The 17,039-nt window shown below is 67.0% G+C and overlaps 1 protein-coding gene across 1 annotated transcript in view; it reads left to right on the plus strand.

Annotated features, from left to right (window-relative positions):
• PDZRN3 (PDZ domain containing ring finger 3) overlaps positions 1-17,039 on the plus strand; it is a 66,436-nt gene that overhangs the window by 3,934 nt on the left and 45,463 nt on the right. The window contains exons 2-3 of the mRNA XM_036219009.1: positions 6,381-6,467; positions 9,897-9,995. Of these exons, the coding sequence (XP_036074902.1) occupies positions 6,381-6,467; positions 9,897-9,995 (186 nt within the window). The remainder of the gene's footprint in view (positions 1-6,380; positions 6,468-9,896; positions 9,996-17,039) is intronic.

Raw genomic sequence — 17,039 nt, forward strand, 5'->3', positions numbered from 1 at the left:
CGCTCCGTCTGTCCCCCAGGCCTGTCGCCTGGCTCCTTCACACGCCCGGGACCTGTGCTTCGGCCGTGGGTGGCCACCTCTTCCCAGCCAGGGCCCCTTCCCTCGGCGCTGCCCGCGCTGTGGGCTGGCTGCCCCGGCCGCGTGTGTCTTGGGCGGGAGCGGTGTGGGCAGAGCAGCCTCTCCCCATGAGGGGCCAGAAGCACTGCCCACGCCGTGACAGCCGCGCGCCTCTCCGGACACACAGAGCGTGCCCGGCAGGAAGACCGGCCCAGGTCTCCATCGCCATCCCGCCTGGCCCGGAGCTGCTGCCTGGGCACATGCTGCTTGTCCCTCGCCTCGCTGTGACGCGCGCGTGTTCGTTGGTGGGTGGGTTCCAGATCCTAGGAGCTGGCTCATCGGCCGTAGAAACTGCTCAGGTCGCTGGCCGGGTCTGAGCTTGCATTGAAGGGGGTTTTCTGTGACCCCCAAGTTTGCAAGTGTCCCCAGCTCTCGGGAGACGTTCTCTGTTCCGCCGCCCCCCCCAGGTGGCACTGCCCAGCACCGCGTCCCACCGCTCCGCCGGACGTCCCCGTGCCTGACGGGCAGCTGTGTCAGAGCCGCCGCTGACGCCCGGCGCTGTGTCCGGCGCGTGTCCTTGGTCAGGGGCTTGTTCGAGGGGCGCGGCAGCAAGTCACTGTCCCTGAGCGTCTCACGGGGCAGCCCGGCCCGTGCAGAGCCCTGGCCTCCACGGCCACTCCTGCTCAGTGCTTACGAGGAAAACGAGGGTCCGGTGGCAGGTTTGGCACCGGGCGGCCTGGACCTCGTGGTCACGCCCTGCGGGCTGCCCTGGGCCTTCTGTCGAGGCCCGTCGTGAGCGACGTGGGCTCAGAAGGGGCGTGGCCTCCTCGCGGACACGTGGGGTCCGCCGTACTGCGCCGAGGGGTGGTGTTTGCCAGCTGCCGCGTGCCGGCGGCTCCGCCTCCTCCATGGGTGGACCGAGAGGGGCAGGTCGGAGGGCGTCAGGGAACAGCGGGGTTAGGGCCGGACGTCACCCAGAACCAGGCAGGAGCTGGGACCGGAACCCGCCCCTGACTGTAGCTCCTGCTGTTAGCAAAACAGGAGACGCATTTCCTGGGAGACAGCACCCCCATCCCTCCGAAGTCTCAGGCGGGTTTTGGGACTGTCCGGCCAGAGGAGCAGGCACTCAGCAAGGCCCTGGGGGGCGGGCCCCCCACCCGGGCCCCCCCCCCCACTGCCTTCTAGGTGGGGACACTTGGCAGGTCAAACATTCCTCATGCCCCTCGGCCCATCACGGTCGGTCTGGTGGCCTCTGCCGCCAGCCAGCGACGGAACAGCCCCCCCCCCCCCCGTCCTGGGGCTGCTGTGGGGGAGGGGCGGACAAGGGCGGGAGGAAGCGCGGGTCCCGGCCAGCCCCGGCCCCGGCGGACCCGTCTCGCGGCTCCGAGCGGCTGCGGTGGGGGAACCGCACCGTGTGCTCCGGCTTCACCCTCGCGTTGCTGTGCGCGGCAGGGCCGGCCCGCGGCAGGCCCCACGGCCACAGAGCTGCGCAGAGGATGCTGTGGGTGCCGTGACCGCAGTGCCGGGGGACCAAGGCTCAAGCCCGCTGGCCTGCGCCCGCCCTGGGCTTCAGCCGAGCCCCGACCAGTGGCGTTCCAACGGGCTGTCTGACGGACAGGGACCCAGTGGGGCGCGGGTCACCTCGTGAGGGAAGCCACTGAGGGGGCCGCGGGTCTCTCGCTCTAGACGTCCGGTCTCCGTGAGGACGGGGCGGCTCCGGCCAGCGACGCCGTGAGGCCTGCGTGTGGCCGGCCCCGTGGCAGGTCCCCGTCCGTGAAGGGCTGGGATGCGCTTTGTCCCCGGCAGCGGGTGACAGTGACGCGGCGGTGAGGCCGGGCCCCGCGGTCCTGCCGGGGCCGCGCAGTGCCCCGCGGTCCTGCCGGGGGCCCCGGGCGGTGGCCCCTCAAGGCACTGCCTGGCCTCTGGGCTCCTGCCCTTGACTGTCGGGCGGGCACTGTGTCACCCACAGAGGAGTGGTCAGGCCCGTGTGGCCGCCCAGGGCAGAGGCGTGAAGGGGGCGGAGCTCGTGGCTGAGCGAGGGCCCCGCGTGCTCGTCCTGAGGGCGGCTTGGCTCTCCCCCTGCTTCGGGGAGGTGGAGGCTTCAGGGGGGTAACTGGAGGTGTGAATTTCAGTAACGGAGACCCCCACCCCCAGGCGCCCACCGAGCGGGCGTGTGAAAGCCTGCAGCGCCCCGGACGGGCAGGGCCTCAGGCCCAGGGCTGGGGTGAAGCCGGCCGGCAGGCTGACGCGCACTCTGGCCGGGGACCCCAGAAGCCTGTGCTCGATTCTCTGACGTTATTTTTCTAAACTCTGGCGGCAGACAGCGCGCTCTCTGTCCCCTCCCGGTGCCCCGTGCCCCGTGCCTCTTCCCTCCTCTCTACTTATTTTGGTGACCGACACATGTCGCTAACGCTTCCGCTGACTCATCCGTTTTCAGCTTGAAGTGTCGTCCCCGTGACTCAGCCCGCGGCCTGAACGGTGCCCTCTGTCCTTCCTCCAAGATCCCTTCCTTACAGCGGGGGGAGGGGCGTGAACGACCGGGGGGGGGGGGGGCGGTCCAGGCCACCTCGGCACAGAAACGGCCTGTGTGACGGAGGACAGGCGCAATCCAGTGCGGGCGGCGAGGCGCACCCTCCTCCCCCCCCCCCGCCCCCGTGCGGGCCCCCGGCCTGCCCGAGCCCCGGCCCTGCCCTGGCGGCCCTCCCTGCCCCGTGCCCGGCCCCCGGCCTGCCCGAGCCCCGGCCCTGCCCCGGCCTGCACAGTTCTGTGCCTTCTCGTCACTGGTCAGAGGCAGAGCTGACTCCCAGCTGCGTCTCGGTGATGTCTCATCAGACCACGCACGGACAGCTGGTCAGGCAGTTAAGGCTCCTCCGTCTGGCCGGGCTGGGCTATGAGTCCCACCCAGGGACACCCGCGCCGGCGGATGGCGGCTGAGGAAGGAGCCCACGCCGACGGTGGCACGGGCGGGCTGCAGGGGGCCCGCGCACCCGTGAGGAGCCGCTGGCGTCCGGCCGGCCTGGGGAACGGTGCAGGGCGGCGGCTTTACCAAGGGGGACAGTCACGTGCTCGGGCGCCGAGGAAGGCGACCCCCCTGTGAGGGGTCATCCAACAGTCAAGGGGCGTGCGAGTTTTGCTTCCTCGCCGACTGCATCCACCCTCTGCTTCCAGTCAGGCCTCGCGTAGAAATCGGGGCAGGCTGTGTTTTGGGTAATGTTGGTGCTGATCGGGGACCACACGGCAGGCCTTTCCCATGGGAGCACCGTGCACCCCGTCACACTGCGTCCTGGCTGATGGCACTCGAGGGCCACCGTGACGCCCACACCACTGCTCCAGGCACCAAGCCCGCGCCCCTGTCCGCCCGGAGGCCTGCCCACCCCAGGGGGCCAGGGAGACCCCGCAGCACCCTAGGGCAAGAGCTGCTGCCGTGAGCATCACGTCTGGCCTGGTGACGGTGTGCACGTGGCCCACCCACACGTCTCCCGTGGGTGGATGTGGCTGAGAGCCATGGAGCAGACTGTCCTGCAGCCCAGGAGCGGGCCAGGTGGTGGCAGGACTCACGCCAGCACCGGACGTGAGCATCAGCGTTTAAGCCTGTCGGCGTCTCCTCTGAAGAGTCGGGAATTAAACTGAGCAGACGCGCGGGTTCAGCACAGGGCAGAGCAAGGAGCCAGCCCTGGGCAGAGCGGAGAAAGCAGGTCCGGCCGTCATGGGGACGAGGACGGAGTCTGGCCTGGACGCAGCCCCATCTCGGCCCTCCCAGCCTCACCGTGGCTCCTGTCGCTGTCGGCACACTGCTGGGGATGAGCCCCACGGGAGGTGGAGCCGCCCAGAGCGAGGGGTCACCGCGCGGGCCAGCCCTGTGCACCATGAGGATGCCCTCTGCCCCCCCAGTGGTTGCATCTGGCGGGAAGTGCAGAGGGCCACCCCCCTCGTCCCAGACGGGCCTTGCTTGGCCGAGGAGCCCGTGCCCGGGTGCCGTCTCGCTCGTCCGCCGGGGGACGAGTCGGCCCCCTGGGACTGGGCGTTGGGGGGCGGGCAGTTAGTCCAGTGAGCGGTCTGGAGTCCGGTGCTGGCGGGGAGCCCGGCCGCGCGTCCCGCACCAGCTCCTGTGGGTGCTTTTTGGAGCTCCGGCCGGTGAACTGTCCAGAGGGCTGCGGCGTCATCTGCACCTCCCGCCACACGGAGGTCGTGCAGGAGGGCGAGCGGGGTCCGAGGGCAGGGCCCGAGCCAGCGAGGCCTCGCAGCTTCCGCGTTGGTGCCCCGCCGCCCCCCGTGCCGTGCGGGGCAGGTGTGCCGGCCGATGGGTCGGCTGGATCTTAGATGTGGCGACGCCGACAAGCGCGATGTGATTCCTGGCAAACGAGCCGCCAGCGAACAGCAGCTGTCGTCACTGGCCACGCGAGGTCAAAAGGCGTCTTCGTTGCCTTTCACTTTGAAGGAACGGGTCGCTATCACGGCTACTGGGGACGCGTCCGTCCCGCTGAGGCGGCGCGTCCTCCGTGCGCCGTCTGAGTCCGTCCGGCTTTGCCCGTCGGCCCTGGCGGCTGCTAACGGTGCAGCCTCTGTCCTCGGTCCCTCGCGAAAGCCAGTCGCCGAGGCACGTGTGGTGACTCACTCAGCTCCTGGGTTTTTCCAGGGTTTTCACTCCCAGACAGCAAAGCCGGCTGTGGACTCCCCAGGAAGGACACAAAGCATTTCAGTCTGTGCCTCATCCTGTCTCCGTTTCAAAGCTTTAGGTCAACTGAGCGTTGACTCTTGCAGCAGCGAGAGCAGCGGCTGCCTCGTCGCGGCTCGCGGGGCCGGCCCCAGGGGGCTCCGTGGTCCCTGCTCGCCATGGGGTGCAAACTCGCTTCTCTTTATGGCAGAAGAGTCACGCCTAGAGCACGTGACCTGCAGAAATGAGCACTTGGCAGCGTTCTGAGAGGACGCCTGGTCCTGCCAAGCGGTTTTGTCTCCACAGGGTTTTAGTAATTGCTGCTCGGGCTCGCATGAACTTTTTCAGACTTTAAGTCCCGCTGTGTGACTCAGGTCATGAGACGCGGCGGTTGCTGAGAGAGCGAGCACGGAGAAGGCTCTGCACGCGGCGCCCACTATACATGTGTGCAAGCACACGTGTGTGAGCATGTGTGCATGTCTGTGCACGTGTGTGCATGTGCACACGCATGCGGGCATGTGTGTCTGTGCGTGTGAGCGTGTGTGAGCGCACATGTGTGTGTGAGCACGTGTGTCTGTGCATGTGAGCGTGTGTGCACGGATGTGTGAGCGTGTGTGAGCACACGTGTGTGTGTGAGCACGTGTGTCTGTGCATGTGAGCATGTGTGCACGGATGTGCGAGCGTGTGAGCGCACGTGTGTGTGTGTGAGCACGTGTGTGTGCGTGCGTGTCCTCGCCGCGCCGTCCTGCCAGTAGGCAGCTTCGCCGGGACCCTGAGGCCACCTTTACCCAGAGGGGGGAAGGCGAAGTGGGGCCGGGAAGCGAGGTCGGAGCGGGCTCTGTGAGGAGCAGCCGGGGTCTTCGGGGACGCTTACGGTGAAGCGTTTCACTTCTACGGGCTGCGTCCGAACGCCGCCACGGCCACGCGGAACCGTGAGCAGGGCAGGCGCGCCCTTGGGGTCTGCGCGTGGGACGTGCCTTTCAGACTCGGAATGGTGCCGGGAGCGTCCACCAGTGGGGGCCCGCGTCGGGCAGCGGGCGGCACCCAGCTTGGTCCACGTCGCTCGTCCGCCGCTGACCTGAGTGTTCGCCCAGCAGCTCCTGCACCCTCAGACGGTGGGCCGTGAGCTGCGCGACCCGCCTGGGCCGCTCCCCTTGTGTGGCGTGCCCCACCCAGACGGTGTTCTTGGTCAGAGGGCTCTGCGTCTCCTGGGGACGAGAGGTGCCGGGCCCCTCACGGCAGGGGCAGTTTCGTTCCGCGCCCCCTGGTTGCGTCTGGCGGCCCACGCCCTGTCCCCAGCGCCCCGAGCGCAGGGTGTTGCTGGCACTCACGCCCCTGCGCCGTCGGCGACCTCACGGGAATGTCGCTGCCGGGGTGGCTGTGCGCCCAGCCCTCCCTCCCCGGCGTGTCCAGGCAGAAGCGCCCGTGTCTGCGGCGGCAGGTACTCGGTGGCTGTGCGTGGTCACTCCCGGGCGGGAGGGCGTCCAGACCGGCCTGTGACCCGGCCGCAGGGCTGCGTTTCAGCCTGGGCCCAGGGCCCCCTGGTTAAACGTGCCGAGAGGCGTAGGATGTCACTGATCCTTTGGGCGACCGCGAGTCCCCTTAGCCGGAAGGGAAGGTCCTGGCCTGTGTTCTCTGTGAGTAAATCTGACCCATCTGTTCCCTCCAGGGCGAAGAGACCAGAAGCCTGACCCTCGTCCTGCACCGCGACTCCGGCTCCCTGGGCTTCAATATTGTCGGTGGCCAGCCGTGTGCGGTATGTCCCCGCCGACCGGCATCTCCTGCCTGACGCAGCCGGGAGAGGGCCAGGTGGGGTGGGGCTCCTGCCCCACCCCCATGATTCGGGCCTCGCTGTATGTCACACTGTCACCTGCGCAGCTGCTACGTGGCCGCGTCTCCCAGCACGGCACTGTCCCCGTGCCCCAGCGGCAAAGGCCAGCTGTCCAGACCCGGGCACACGCCCGCTCCCCGCAGTCGGGAGGGCACCACATTGGGGTGTCCTTTCCTCCTCCCCCGACTGCAGCCCCCTGTCCCCCTGCTCATCTCAGCCTGTCCTCCTGAGAGGACGCCCCGGTCAGACCTGGCCCTTCACCTGCGAGGACCCCGTCTGCCATGGGCTGTGCGGAGGGAGCAAAGGGTGGGGTCAGGCTGTCTGCTCTCCAGCGGGGTCACCCGTTCCCTGGGAGCTGTCACCTGTTGCTCGTTTGTTTTGCTGTTTCCTCATTATCGGCCTAAAAGGAAACTAGTCAGAGGCAGGGACAGGAGACCTAATCCACCGGTTCGGCAAAGACTGTTGCCCAGAGCTGTCTGCTCGGGTTGGGGGACACGCTGGAGGCCAGGGCCACTGGGTCCCCGTGGCCGCTGCGTTTGCCCTAATGGGACATCAGGCAGAAAACAAGAAAATATGAGTTACAGGCGGGAGTGGGGGACGGTGACACGGGGTGGCTCCAGGGGGCGGGGCCCGCGGGCATCGCTGAGCAGGGCGGGAGGCGGTGACGCTGGGCCCTGAAGGACGGGAGATGCGGTGGCTCCACGCAGGACAGCAGTGCGGTCTGCTGCGTTGAGTGACGCGTCCTGGCGAACGGGGCCTCTGCAGCTCGCGACGCTGGTCAGGGCGTTTCACCCGCTGCACGGCGTCCGTCGCGGTCCGGGTCTGTCCTCTCCCGCCGGCCACTGCTCTGCCACCTCCGTCACGCGGCCCTCTAGACCCCTCGCCGTCGCCGGGACCGGGGGCCGCCCAGCGAAAGCGCATTTTTGCTCCTCCGTGAGCAGCAAGCAGCCCACGTCGGTCCCGCCTCAGCTCCACGTCTGATTCCCGTCCTGCCCCGCGTCTGCTCATCCGCAGTGACCCGTCCACGGAGCCACCGTGGGGCCGGAACCCGCCTCTGCCGAACATCCACTCAGGCCGCTGCCCCGGCCTCGCCCTGTGACCACGAACGCCCTCCCAGGCGTCCGGAGGGGCGTCCTGTCCAGAGGCGTCGCTCGCCCTGTCCCCTGGAGGGACCACCGTCTGGCAGCCATGGCCAACGAGACGTGTTTCTCGCATAACGAGACGCGCAGTGAGCAGACGCGGCTGGGAAGAGGCCGAAGTGGCCTGCTCGGTGCCGCGAGCCTGCGGTGTGTGGAGCGAGCCAGCAGCACGGGGTCCCGGCGGCGGACGCAGATCCAGGGCCAGGAACTGCCGCAGAGGCCCCCACGGCTCCGGAGGGGCAGGACATGCCGCACCTGCTGGCAAAGGCCCTTCGGTTCTTTCCTGTGCCGATCAAAGGATGTGTTTTGGCTCGTTATCTTTTTTCTTTAAAAAAGGGATTAAGTCCACAGCAGATGGATGCCTGGCATTCGGGCATGTCCTTGGTTCCCGCCGTTTTGCGAGAACTCCCTGCGAGTCCCTGGACAAAACCCTGCCCCGCGTGCCCCAGCGTCTCGGCGGCTGGCATGGCGGGAATGGCACGGTGAGGCCGGCGTGTTCGGCCGTGGTGCTGGACGCCTGGCGGGTCACCGCGGCACACCGGAGCCAGGGCACGCCGCGTTAGCCTGGGGCCACGTGCATGTGCGCGCCTCGGGGACCCCGCGTTCGGTGCCTGGCCGGTCACGCGTGCGCCTGGCAGGGGCTCCGACGCTGGCTTTTCATCCGTGACGCAGTTGGGGAGCACTCAGCAAGGCCGCAAAGCCCCGACGCCCGTCCTGAGAGCTCGTGAAGCTGGAGCAGCCGCAGCCGCAGCCGCCTGCTGCGCCCCGCCGGCCGCCTCGCTGTCACCAACCCCGGGACGAGAGCCGCCCCTCTCTCATTCCCTTCTCTCGAGCCAGCAAGGCAGGAGGCATCGCAGCCCAGGCCGGTCCGCCCCGGAGGCGGCTGTGCCCACGCGTCCAGCCGAGGGACCAGACGAAGGACCGGGGGCCTCGGCAGAGCCGGCTCGCGCTGCGCTGGGCTTGGTTCTCCCGGATTCTGGGCTTTCTGCGAGTTCTGCCTTCTGTTCTCGCTCCCGGCGCTGCCTTGATCTGGCCCGACCCGTGGCGTTTGCTCCTGCCTGTGCCGCTCTGGTTTGCTTGAACTTTCTGACGCCTCTCAGCAAAGGCGGCTTGTGCCGGACACGGCGTCTGCAACAGGAGGCGAAGCCGCGGCCACAGCCCTGCCCAGCAGGAAGCAGGACGGTGGGTCAGGTGGACGCCCGTTGGCCCCGGGAGCTCGGGCTGCCATTGATCCTCGCTGGCTCTGAGACGCCTCTGGTTGCTCTGCTGGAATGTTCTGTAGCCTGGACTGTTGGTCCTCTGAAATCATGCGTTTTTGCGATTTCTCTCTGTGGGAGCAGCATCGCGCTCAGAGCATACGTAAGAGTCAACCTGGCCCCGATTCTGAGCTGCCCTGTGCTGCATTTCAGCTGCGTGACCTTGGGTACGTCACGAGCTCTCTGCATCAGGCCGTTCGTGCGTGAAGTGGGCAGGGCCAGCTCTTAGCAGATGGCATGGGGCTCACGGCCCGCCTGGCCCTCAGCCTGCGCCCGGCGACGTGGAGGCGTCACGCAGCTCCACCCACACGTGGCGCCCACGCGGGAGCTGCTCGGACACGCTGGCCCGCGTGTCGCTGAGGCTGCAGCGGGAAGGAGGCCCCTGGACGTGGACAGGGCCGGAGCGTGTGCGGGGCCTCTGTGGATGGCCGGCCGGGTAACACGCGCCCAGAGAGACCCCGGCTGCCCAGGGGGAGGGCGGCCTCACGCCGGCCGCGAGGCTTGCTCCAGGCCGCTGGGGCTTTTAGGTGTTGGAAATAGGAAGGCATGAGCAGTGAGCCGTCGTCTTCCCAGAAAGTTCCAGGTCAGACTCCCAGAGCTGCGTGGGTCTGGGGACAGTGAGACCAGGTTTGGGCTGGTGGCTGTGGCTTTCCTGGTGCGAATCAGGACGGAACCAAAGCAGCTGTTCCCACTACCAGATCGTTCGACGCTGGGAAGCTGTTAAGTGTTATGAAAGTAAAAGCATTTCCGAAATAATTAAAAAGCTGTCAAGTCTCACGAAACTCTGTGTGGGGAGGATGTGGGCAGCTCCGAGGGGACTCTGGCGGCGACCTCTGACCTCCTGCTGCCAGGCCAGGGCTGAATTGGGGGTCGCGGCTTCGCTGCACTTCCCGCGCTGCTCTGCGTGTGAGCCGTTCCCGTGACCATGCGGTGCTCACGCATGTGTCTTCTCTCCACAGGACGGCCCGTCCGGCGCGGGCATCTTCGTGTCCAGGGTCACGGATGGCGGGCCGGCAGCCAGGGACGGGGGCCTGCAGGTGCACGACAGGATCGTCGAGGTACGTGCGGCCGCCCGTCTGTCCCTGGGTCCTCGCCCCGGTGGCATGGCGGTGAGGCACGTGCTGGGCAGGAGGGCGGACATGCCGAGGTGGCCGCGTGGGACAGGCAGGCGCCGATGGCCGCGGTGTCCAGCGTCACTGTGGTCGTGCACACAGAGACGCCGGCCCGGAGCGCTGCAGTCAAGCTGGGCACTTGGCGTCGTGTGCTCTGTCCCGTGAGCCAGCATGTCACGTGGCGCGGAAACCCGGTGCGTCGCGTGGCGTGGAAACCCCGGTGTGTCGCGTGGCGCGGAAACCCCGGGGAGCTGGCAGCAGTCTGAGGTGGCCGTGCAGGGCCCGGCCTGCCCAGCCCAGGCCCCGGGGACAGCGCTGTCAGGTCTGCGGTCACCGATGTCCCAGCGCGCACAGCTCAGGTGTCCCCACGGATGCCCTGTGCTCCGTGGGGCCGTCCTCCTGTCCTTTGTCACCAGTAAGGCCGACAGACAGCTCAGGACGTGCAGGCGAAGGTCGGCACCCAGGACGTTCACACGCACGTCACGTCGCACGCGCTGTCCTCAGCAGGGGGCCCCGAGCCCCTGCCAGGCGCCCTGGGACGCCCCGAGGCACCGAGGTGGAGGAACCTCTCGCCTCCTCGCTGGGCTCTTGTTGCGAAGTTGGACAGTGACGGCTTGCGCTGGTGTTTCGGCCTGATTGCCTGCTGAGGGAGACGGCGTGGGGCAGGGGTCAGCTGCGTGTGGCGGGGACCACTGTTTCAGACGCGAGCCGTGGCATCGGGCGCAGGGCCGGCACGGCGCCCCGGCCACGGCCTCCCCCGCTGGCGCTGACGCGTGGCGGGCCGGTGTCTGACGCCGTGTGGGGCGGGGGGCCCGCTACGTGCTGCCGCTGTGTTGTCTCCTTGCTTTGTGTGAGCACTCGCTGGTCACCGAGCGTGTTTGTGACAGACGCCCGCGGACACACGGCGGCGAAGGCCGGACCCCGCGGCCGGACCCCGTGCTCGGTGTCGAGGCGTCTGTGCGTGCGCCGAGCGTCACAGACGCTTCGTAGTTACCGCTGCTGCCGTTATCTGGGGTCTGAGGGAGTTTGTGTCTTTAAAGACGCGTTTCTGTGCCGTCCCAGCTCCCCAAAGTGTTTTTTACCATCCGGAAAACAGTCAGGACGAAAAAATGTGATGAGTTAGAGGGTTTTTGAATTTTAACTATCGCGAGGCCGACTCCTGCCGTCGCTCCCTCACAGCCTCGTCCACTCTCTTTCCCGAGCCCGCAGCCGCGACCCTGGGGGCCGCCGGGTTGCTCAGGCACGTGACCCCGTGTGCTTGGTTCCAGCTGCGTGGACGTGTGGAACCCCTCGCCCCCGACCCAGCCGGCCGTCCCCAGTCAAAGGCTTTAATTCGATCTCCCACAGAGCGTCTGAAAACCAAGGCTCACTCGGAGCCACTGCCGCCCGTTAGGTTTTCAGATGAAGACGAGGCTCAGGGGAGCCCGGGGACTCCCCGAGGACAGTGGGACAGACAGACGCGCGTCCTGCCGTCTCTCCTCGTGACGCTTCCTGCGGGAGGGGCTCTGAGCGCCGTGACCTGGGTCTGCTCTTTAACCAAGTTTTTGTTTTCCTGAGGTGCGTGTGTGCCCACGGAGCTCGGGAGCACATTCAGGGGGTCCGGCTGAAACCACAGGTGGGGCGCGTGTTCCGAGCACTGGGCCTGCGACGAGGCTGTGCGGCAGGCGGGGGCTCGGGGCTGACGGGGGCTCAGGGCCGCCATCCCTGGGCCCTGGCGGGGAGGCAGCTTGCACGGGGCCCGTCCGCTCCACGCCGAGGCCACTGGTGGGTCCCTGGGAAGTGGCGCCCATCCGTGCTGCCGCCAGAGCGTGCGGGTCCCCAGGGCAGCCCCCTCACCCCGACCCCCCTCCCCACGGGTTCTGGGGACTCACCTGGCCGCTCTGGCCCGGGACGGGGACAGCCTCTGCGCCCGCAGTGTCCCTGCCGCCCTCCACCCCCCGGGGACCCTCCCGTCCGTCTGCGAGCGACGAGATGCACTTGGCTCCGTTCACAGCACGTGGAGAAACGCGGGCGCAGCACGGCCGACGCCGGCACCACGTGCTCCTGGAACCACGGCCGCCAGGACGTTTGCTTCCACACGGTGACGCACGCAGCTCCCGCCCCCAGGCGACTCGGGAGGGAGGCGCGCCACATCGCGCGGGCCCCTGCTCGTGGCCGGCCGGAGCGGTCTGTCGTGAGTCCCTAATGGACGGGGACACGTGCACGGGCAGCAGCGTGTGGGCCGAGGCTCGGGGCGTGGCCCGTGTGCCCCCCATGTGCCGGGGGAGGCGGCCGGCACGAGGCCGTGACAAAGCGTCGTGTGCAGAGCGGCCGTGAGTGACCAGCGCCACCGTCCGGCCAGACGGGCGTCCCGCTCTGCCACTGGGCAGCTCCACGCCCTCGGACAAGCCCCCGGCCACGGCTGAGGTGGTGTTCGTCTGTCGTGCACGACGCTGTCGCATGTGTCACGGGGGTGTGCAGAAAGTGACGCACGTGTCTAAAGGCCGGGGAGGTGGTCCTGCCGCCCACTCTCCGGGTCTGGAGCTCCAGGGTTGGGTCCAGGGTCGTGGAGGGGCTGGTGCTCCAGGCACAGCTGTGCGCCCAGCCTCGTCAGCCTGGATTAGTGGTGAGCAGAGCATTTTACATGCTGTGGACGTCACGTTTCAACTAGCGACCCCGAATCTGGACTGAGAAGGACATTACTTCCTGAGGCACGTTAAGTCGTGGCCACGGATCGGTCAGGACTTTTTCCTAGTTGTCGTCTTCGTGCGAATGACGTGCGGACTCATCGCACATGTGGCGACCTGAGCTAACGTGAGCGAGCGCGGCCTGTCCAGCGTCAGCCGTTGTCAGTGCCGCGGGGAGCAGACTCCTTCCCACGCTGACTCGTGATGGATGTCGGGGAACTCATAGAATTCTGCAGTGCACATTAACAAAATCTTCCCTTTAGATTGCAAGTTACATTTAGTTTATTTTTAAAGTAACGTTTTCATGTCTTGAGGTGAATGCAATGCACCAATGTAGGAAAGTTGGAAAACTGCGAGTTGTGAAGATGAAAACAGAAAGGCTTACTGACTGTGAGCACTGTCTTCACGAGTTCGTCCATCCGTCTGCCCAGTCGGGAAGCAGCGGCCCACGTGCGGGCCCCCAAGGGGACACTGCCGTGCATATGCTCTGAGCGCCCGCTCAAGTGCAGCCGGGGGCGCTCGCGGGAAGGGAGATCGTGACTTAGCTGCAACACTGTCACTGAGTTTCTGATGCTTCGTATCACTGTCTGAAGTATCAGTTTCTGAGTCACTCTGCTCGTAGGAACCTGGGCAAGGTGACAGTCACATATGAGGGGACGTGGGGTGGAATCGCTGGAGATGAGGGAATTGAGCAAGGAAGAAAATCTCATCACGTTTTTATCGAAAGCTCAAAATTTCCTGAAACAGTCATGGGAGCAACACCTTCGTTTTCTTGGGGGATTTGGAGGCACTGGAGGGGAGGACGGTGGTGACCGAGCCGAAGTGATGGCTTCCGCACCGGCGTCTCGGCTCACAGCTCCCTCTGGAGCACGGGGTGGCCGAGGCAGATGGCGCAGGTGGGACCTTGCACACCGAGGGCGGTGGAGTCACTGTCAGAGAAATGTCACCTTGAACGTGGAGTCACATCGCGTCCCGGCTCTAACCACACCGTAACTCAGCGCAGTGCTTCAATTTACTGTGTTTTGACAAGCGAGGCTTTTTAGGTTGCTTAGTTAAGAACTTGTAAAAATATGTGCACCCGTGGCCCTGAACTTGTACGTGCACCTGAGGGTCTGTGCCTGACACATAAGTACCCGGCGACGTCACACTCGTAGCTTGTGACACGTTGCCTTTGTCATGTGAGTCGCTCATCGGAGACTGGAGAAAAATCGGAAAAAGCTTTAAGCTTTTTGAGGATAATCCGAGTTTAGTGGCATTTGCTTCTCCTTCATAACAAAGGGAGGAAGGGTCTTTTGGACAGGGGTTATTCTGGAAGGCTGGACAAAGGCGTCTTTGATGGACAAGTGACTTAATTACACCTATTCACAAGGATTTGAGTCAAGTTTTCTGGATGCGTTACATGAACCATACGGTCTCACCTGCCAGTTTCCTGACTTCACAGAACGTGCGTCCTCCCCCTCGGAGGGAATGGGCTAGCAGGTGCCGCTGTCTTGTCGAAAGGCTGCTTCCCCCTCAGCCCGAGTTCTACACGGTCTTGAAACCCAGGGCTGTAAGGGCAGGACCGTTCCTGGCCCCCTGTCATTTGGAGTCGGCCGGTCCAGCCCGGTTCCCCGCGGGACGGGGCAGGGGGTCGCCAGCCCTGGGGACCTAGGAGCACCTGTCCCGAGCGCTGGCTGCCGGGGCGGTGGGGATCGGAGCACGTGCCTGTCAGCGAGTTTGCCCGAGTCCCTTGGACCATGTCACGTGCCTCCTGCTGAGTTCTGTGTGTAGGCATCACCTGCTTTGTTAAAACTCGGCATTTCTCTTCAAAGCCACGTGCCGCTGTTTACCCTAAACTCGTTTTAAAAGGAAACCGAGTCGTGATTGTCACGTGCTGTGATGCGGCGGTGACAGCACACTGAGCACAATGAATGCGGTGGGCAGCTTCTAGTGAGACTGAGTCCTGCTTCCCTCCGCGAATGAGCGGACGCGCGTGGGGTCAGGGCCGGTGGCAGCGCATCTGCTGCTGGCCGTCGGGTCTGGTCCCGGTCCCAGTCCCGCTGAGGGTGAGGGTAAGGGTTAGTGGCCGTGCCCAGGTCGTGAAGTGTGTCAGGAAGCGAGGCCTGTCCACCCATCCTCGGTCCGCGCGTAGATGAAGTCCCTTCACAGATGGCGTGGCGGCGTTAGGCTCAAGCTGACCGTCGTCCAGCTGTGGTCAGGCGGTCGGGGCGGATCTGTGTTCCCCAGCCCTGTCCCCGCGTCCCCCAGGGCCAGCCCCCGGCACCGGCGCCTCCTGCTCCCGGCGCTTCTGCCTCAGACGCGTGGGCGGCGAGGAGCGCGGGCTTCTACAGGCCGCAGCCCACCGAGAAGGCGGTTCCATCCGCGTTAAGGGATTTCAGAGGCAAAGGGTAAATGTGGCGTCTCAAGCCCAAAATCAGGGAATCCACCTTTTATGAAGTCCATTCGCTTTAATAAATTTTTGAAAAGCTGCGCCATCGTCACCACACGGCTGTAGCTAGCCGTGGCCCACACGCCCGCCGTGGGCGCCCACGGAGCTGCGAGGCGGCCGCGAGGCTGAAGCGGCCGGGCCCCCTGCCGGGCCCTGCCCTGGGGCCCGCGTGCGCGGGAGGCGCTACACCCGGCCTGGCGGCTGTGACACACGGCGTGACTCCAGGAAAAGCCTCCGCGAGGCCCGGAGCCCGCGGCGCCCGAGCCGTCGTGCGCCTGTTCGTTTTCTCCTGCGATGCAGTTCGCTCCCCACTGAGCCGGCTGAGAGCAGCGGTGGCCACCAGGCTGAACGCGTCCTGTCGCGGGGGACGGAGCTGTGCCCGCCGTGCTGCTGGGAGGCGCCTTCCCGACACCCGCTCCTGCGCTGCGCCCTCGGCCTGCCCGCAGCGGCGCGCAACATCCGGGCCGCGCGGGGCGGGGCTGAGTGGGGGCGGGGCCGCGCGGGGCGGGGCTGAGTGGGGCGGGGCCATGCGGGGCGGGGCCTGTGGGTGGGCCGTGCGGGGGCGGGGCCTGCAGGCGGGGCGGGGCCACGCGGGGCGGGGCGCCCCTGAGCTCCGCGGGTCCCTGCGGAAGCACCCGGAGGCCCCGGGCGGAAGCCCCTGCGCTCACGCACACGCCGCCGGAGTCTGCGCCTCACGCCGCCGGAGTCTGCGCCTCACGCCGGGCTGGGGAGTCGCTCCGGAAACACGTCGCCTGACGTCGGGACAGGTCGCCAGGCCCCGCGGCCGAGCCCTGGGGTCCGCTGTCGGGCGTGAGTGGCGGGGCACAGTGTGCCGAGGCCTCGGGGTCAGCGGGCGGCCTGGCGGCAGACAGGTGGGGTCGGCCAGCTGTCCCCACAGGAATAGCAGCAGTTCGAACAGATGTCTCTGGGCCGTTCCGCGGCGGAGGCCCTTTGTGCGGGAGGGGCTGGGGAGGCCCTGTTTCTGCCTTTGTTTTTTTGGGAAAAGAGATAAGCAATGGAATCATGAGAAAATCAAGAGTTCGGTGGCCACGCGGGCGCCCCAGCTGCGTGTGTGAGGCGAGGCTCCTGGGTCCTGCCCAGCCCCCCGGTATGAGCCAGGCTCGGGGTCGGGACCTCTGGGGACAGACAGGGTGCTGACCCCATGCAGGGCCCGGGGCTACTGGGTGCCAGTGACACTCACTGCTTCCGGGCGCCCACGCGTCATTTCCGCGTGGTGTCTGGGCCTCTGCGTGTCCCACATGCGCGTCATGGGTCCCCAGGTCAGGTCGGCGTGGGACCGATTGCTGCCGCGTGCTGAGCGCTGCCATCGGGGGTGCAGGCCTGGTGTACCCCACTGGCACACTGTACACTGCAGCCCCGAGGCCACCGCGTGCTCGCTCCTGCGGCTTCTGCTGCCGTTGGCTGAATGAGTCCTGGGCGCGGGGGAAGCAGCGTCCTCCGCCGGGCAGGACGGGCGGACCCGCAGGGCAGGGGAGCGCTGCCCAGCGCCTGGGGGGGCGAGGGCGGAGGTGGCGGGAGGGCGTCTGGGAGCCGTGCCTGCCCAGCAAGGCTCACCGGTCGTGCCAGCTGCTGTGTGGCCTCGGGCTGCAGAGGTGTCCACAGGGACCCCCGGGGCGGGGCCAGCTGCCGGCCCGTGACTCCGGCCCTGACCGTCACCCAGCCCTCTGGGCCTTTGCTGTCCTGTCTGAAAGGCGGAGCGGTAGCACCTGCGTTGTGAGGCCCATGTGTGTGTGACGAGTCAGCTCCGGACCACAGCAGTGCTCAGAGCACTTCCTGGCACGGTCGGGTCCGTGGTGACGTGGATGCAATGTCACTCCAGTCACTCCGGGCGGAGCAGAGCGCCCGCCGACATCCGGCTGGGAACGTGACTCTCAC

The sequence above is a fragment of the Rousettus aegyptiacus genome, unplaced genomic scaffold, assembly GCF_014176215.1.
Source record: "Rousettus aegyptiacus isolate mRouAeg1 unplaced genomic scaffold, mRouAeg1.p scaffold_m13_p_4, whole genome shotgun sequence".
NCBI lineage: Eukaryota > Metazoa > Chordata > Mammalia > Chiroptera > Pteropodidae > Rousettus > Rousettus aegyptiacus.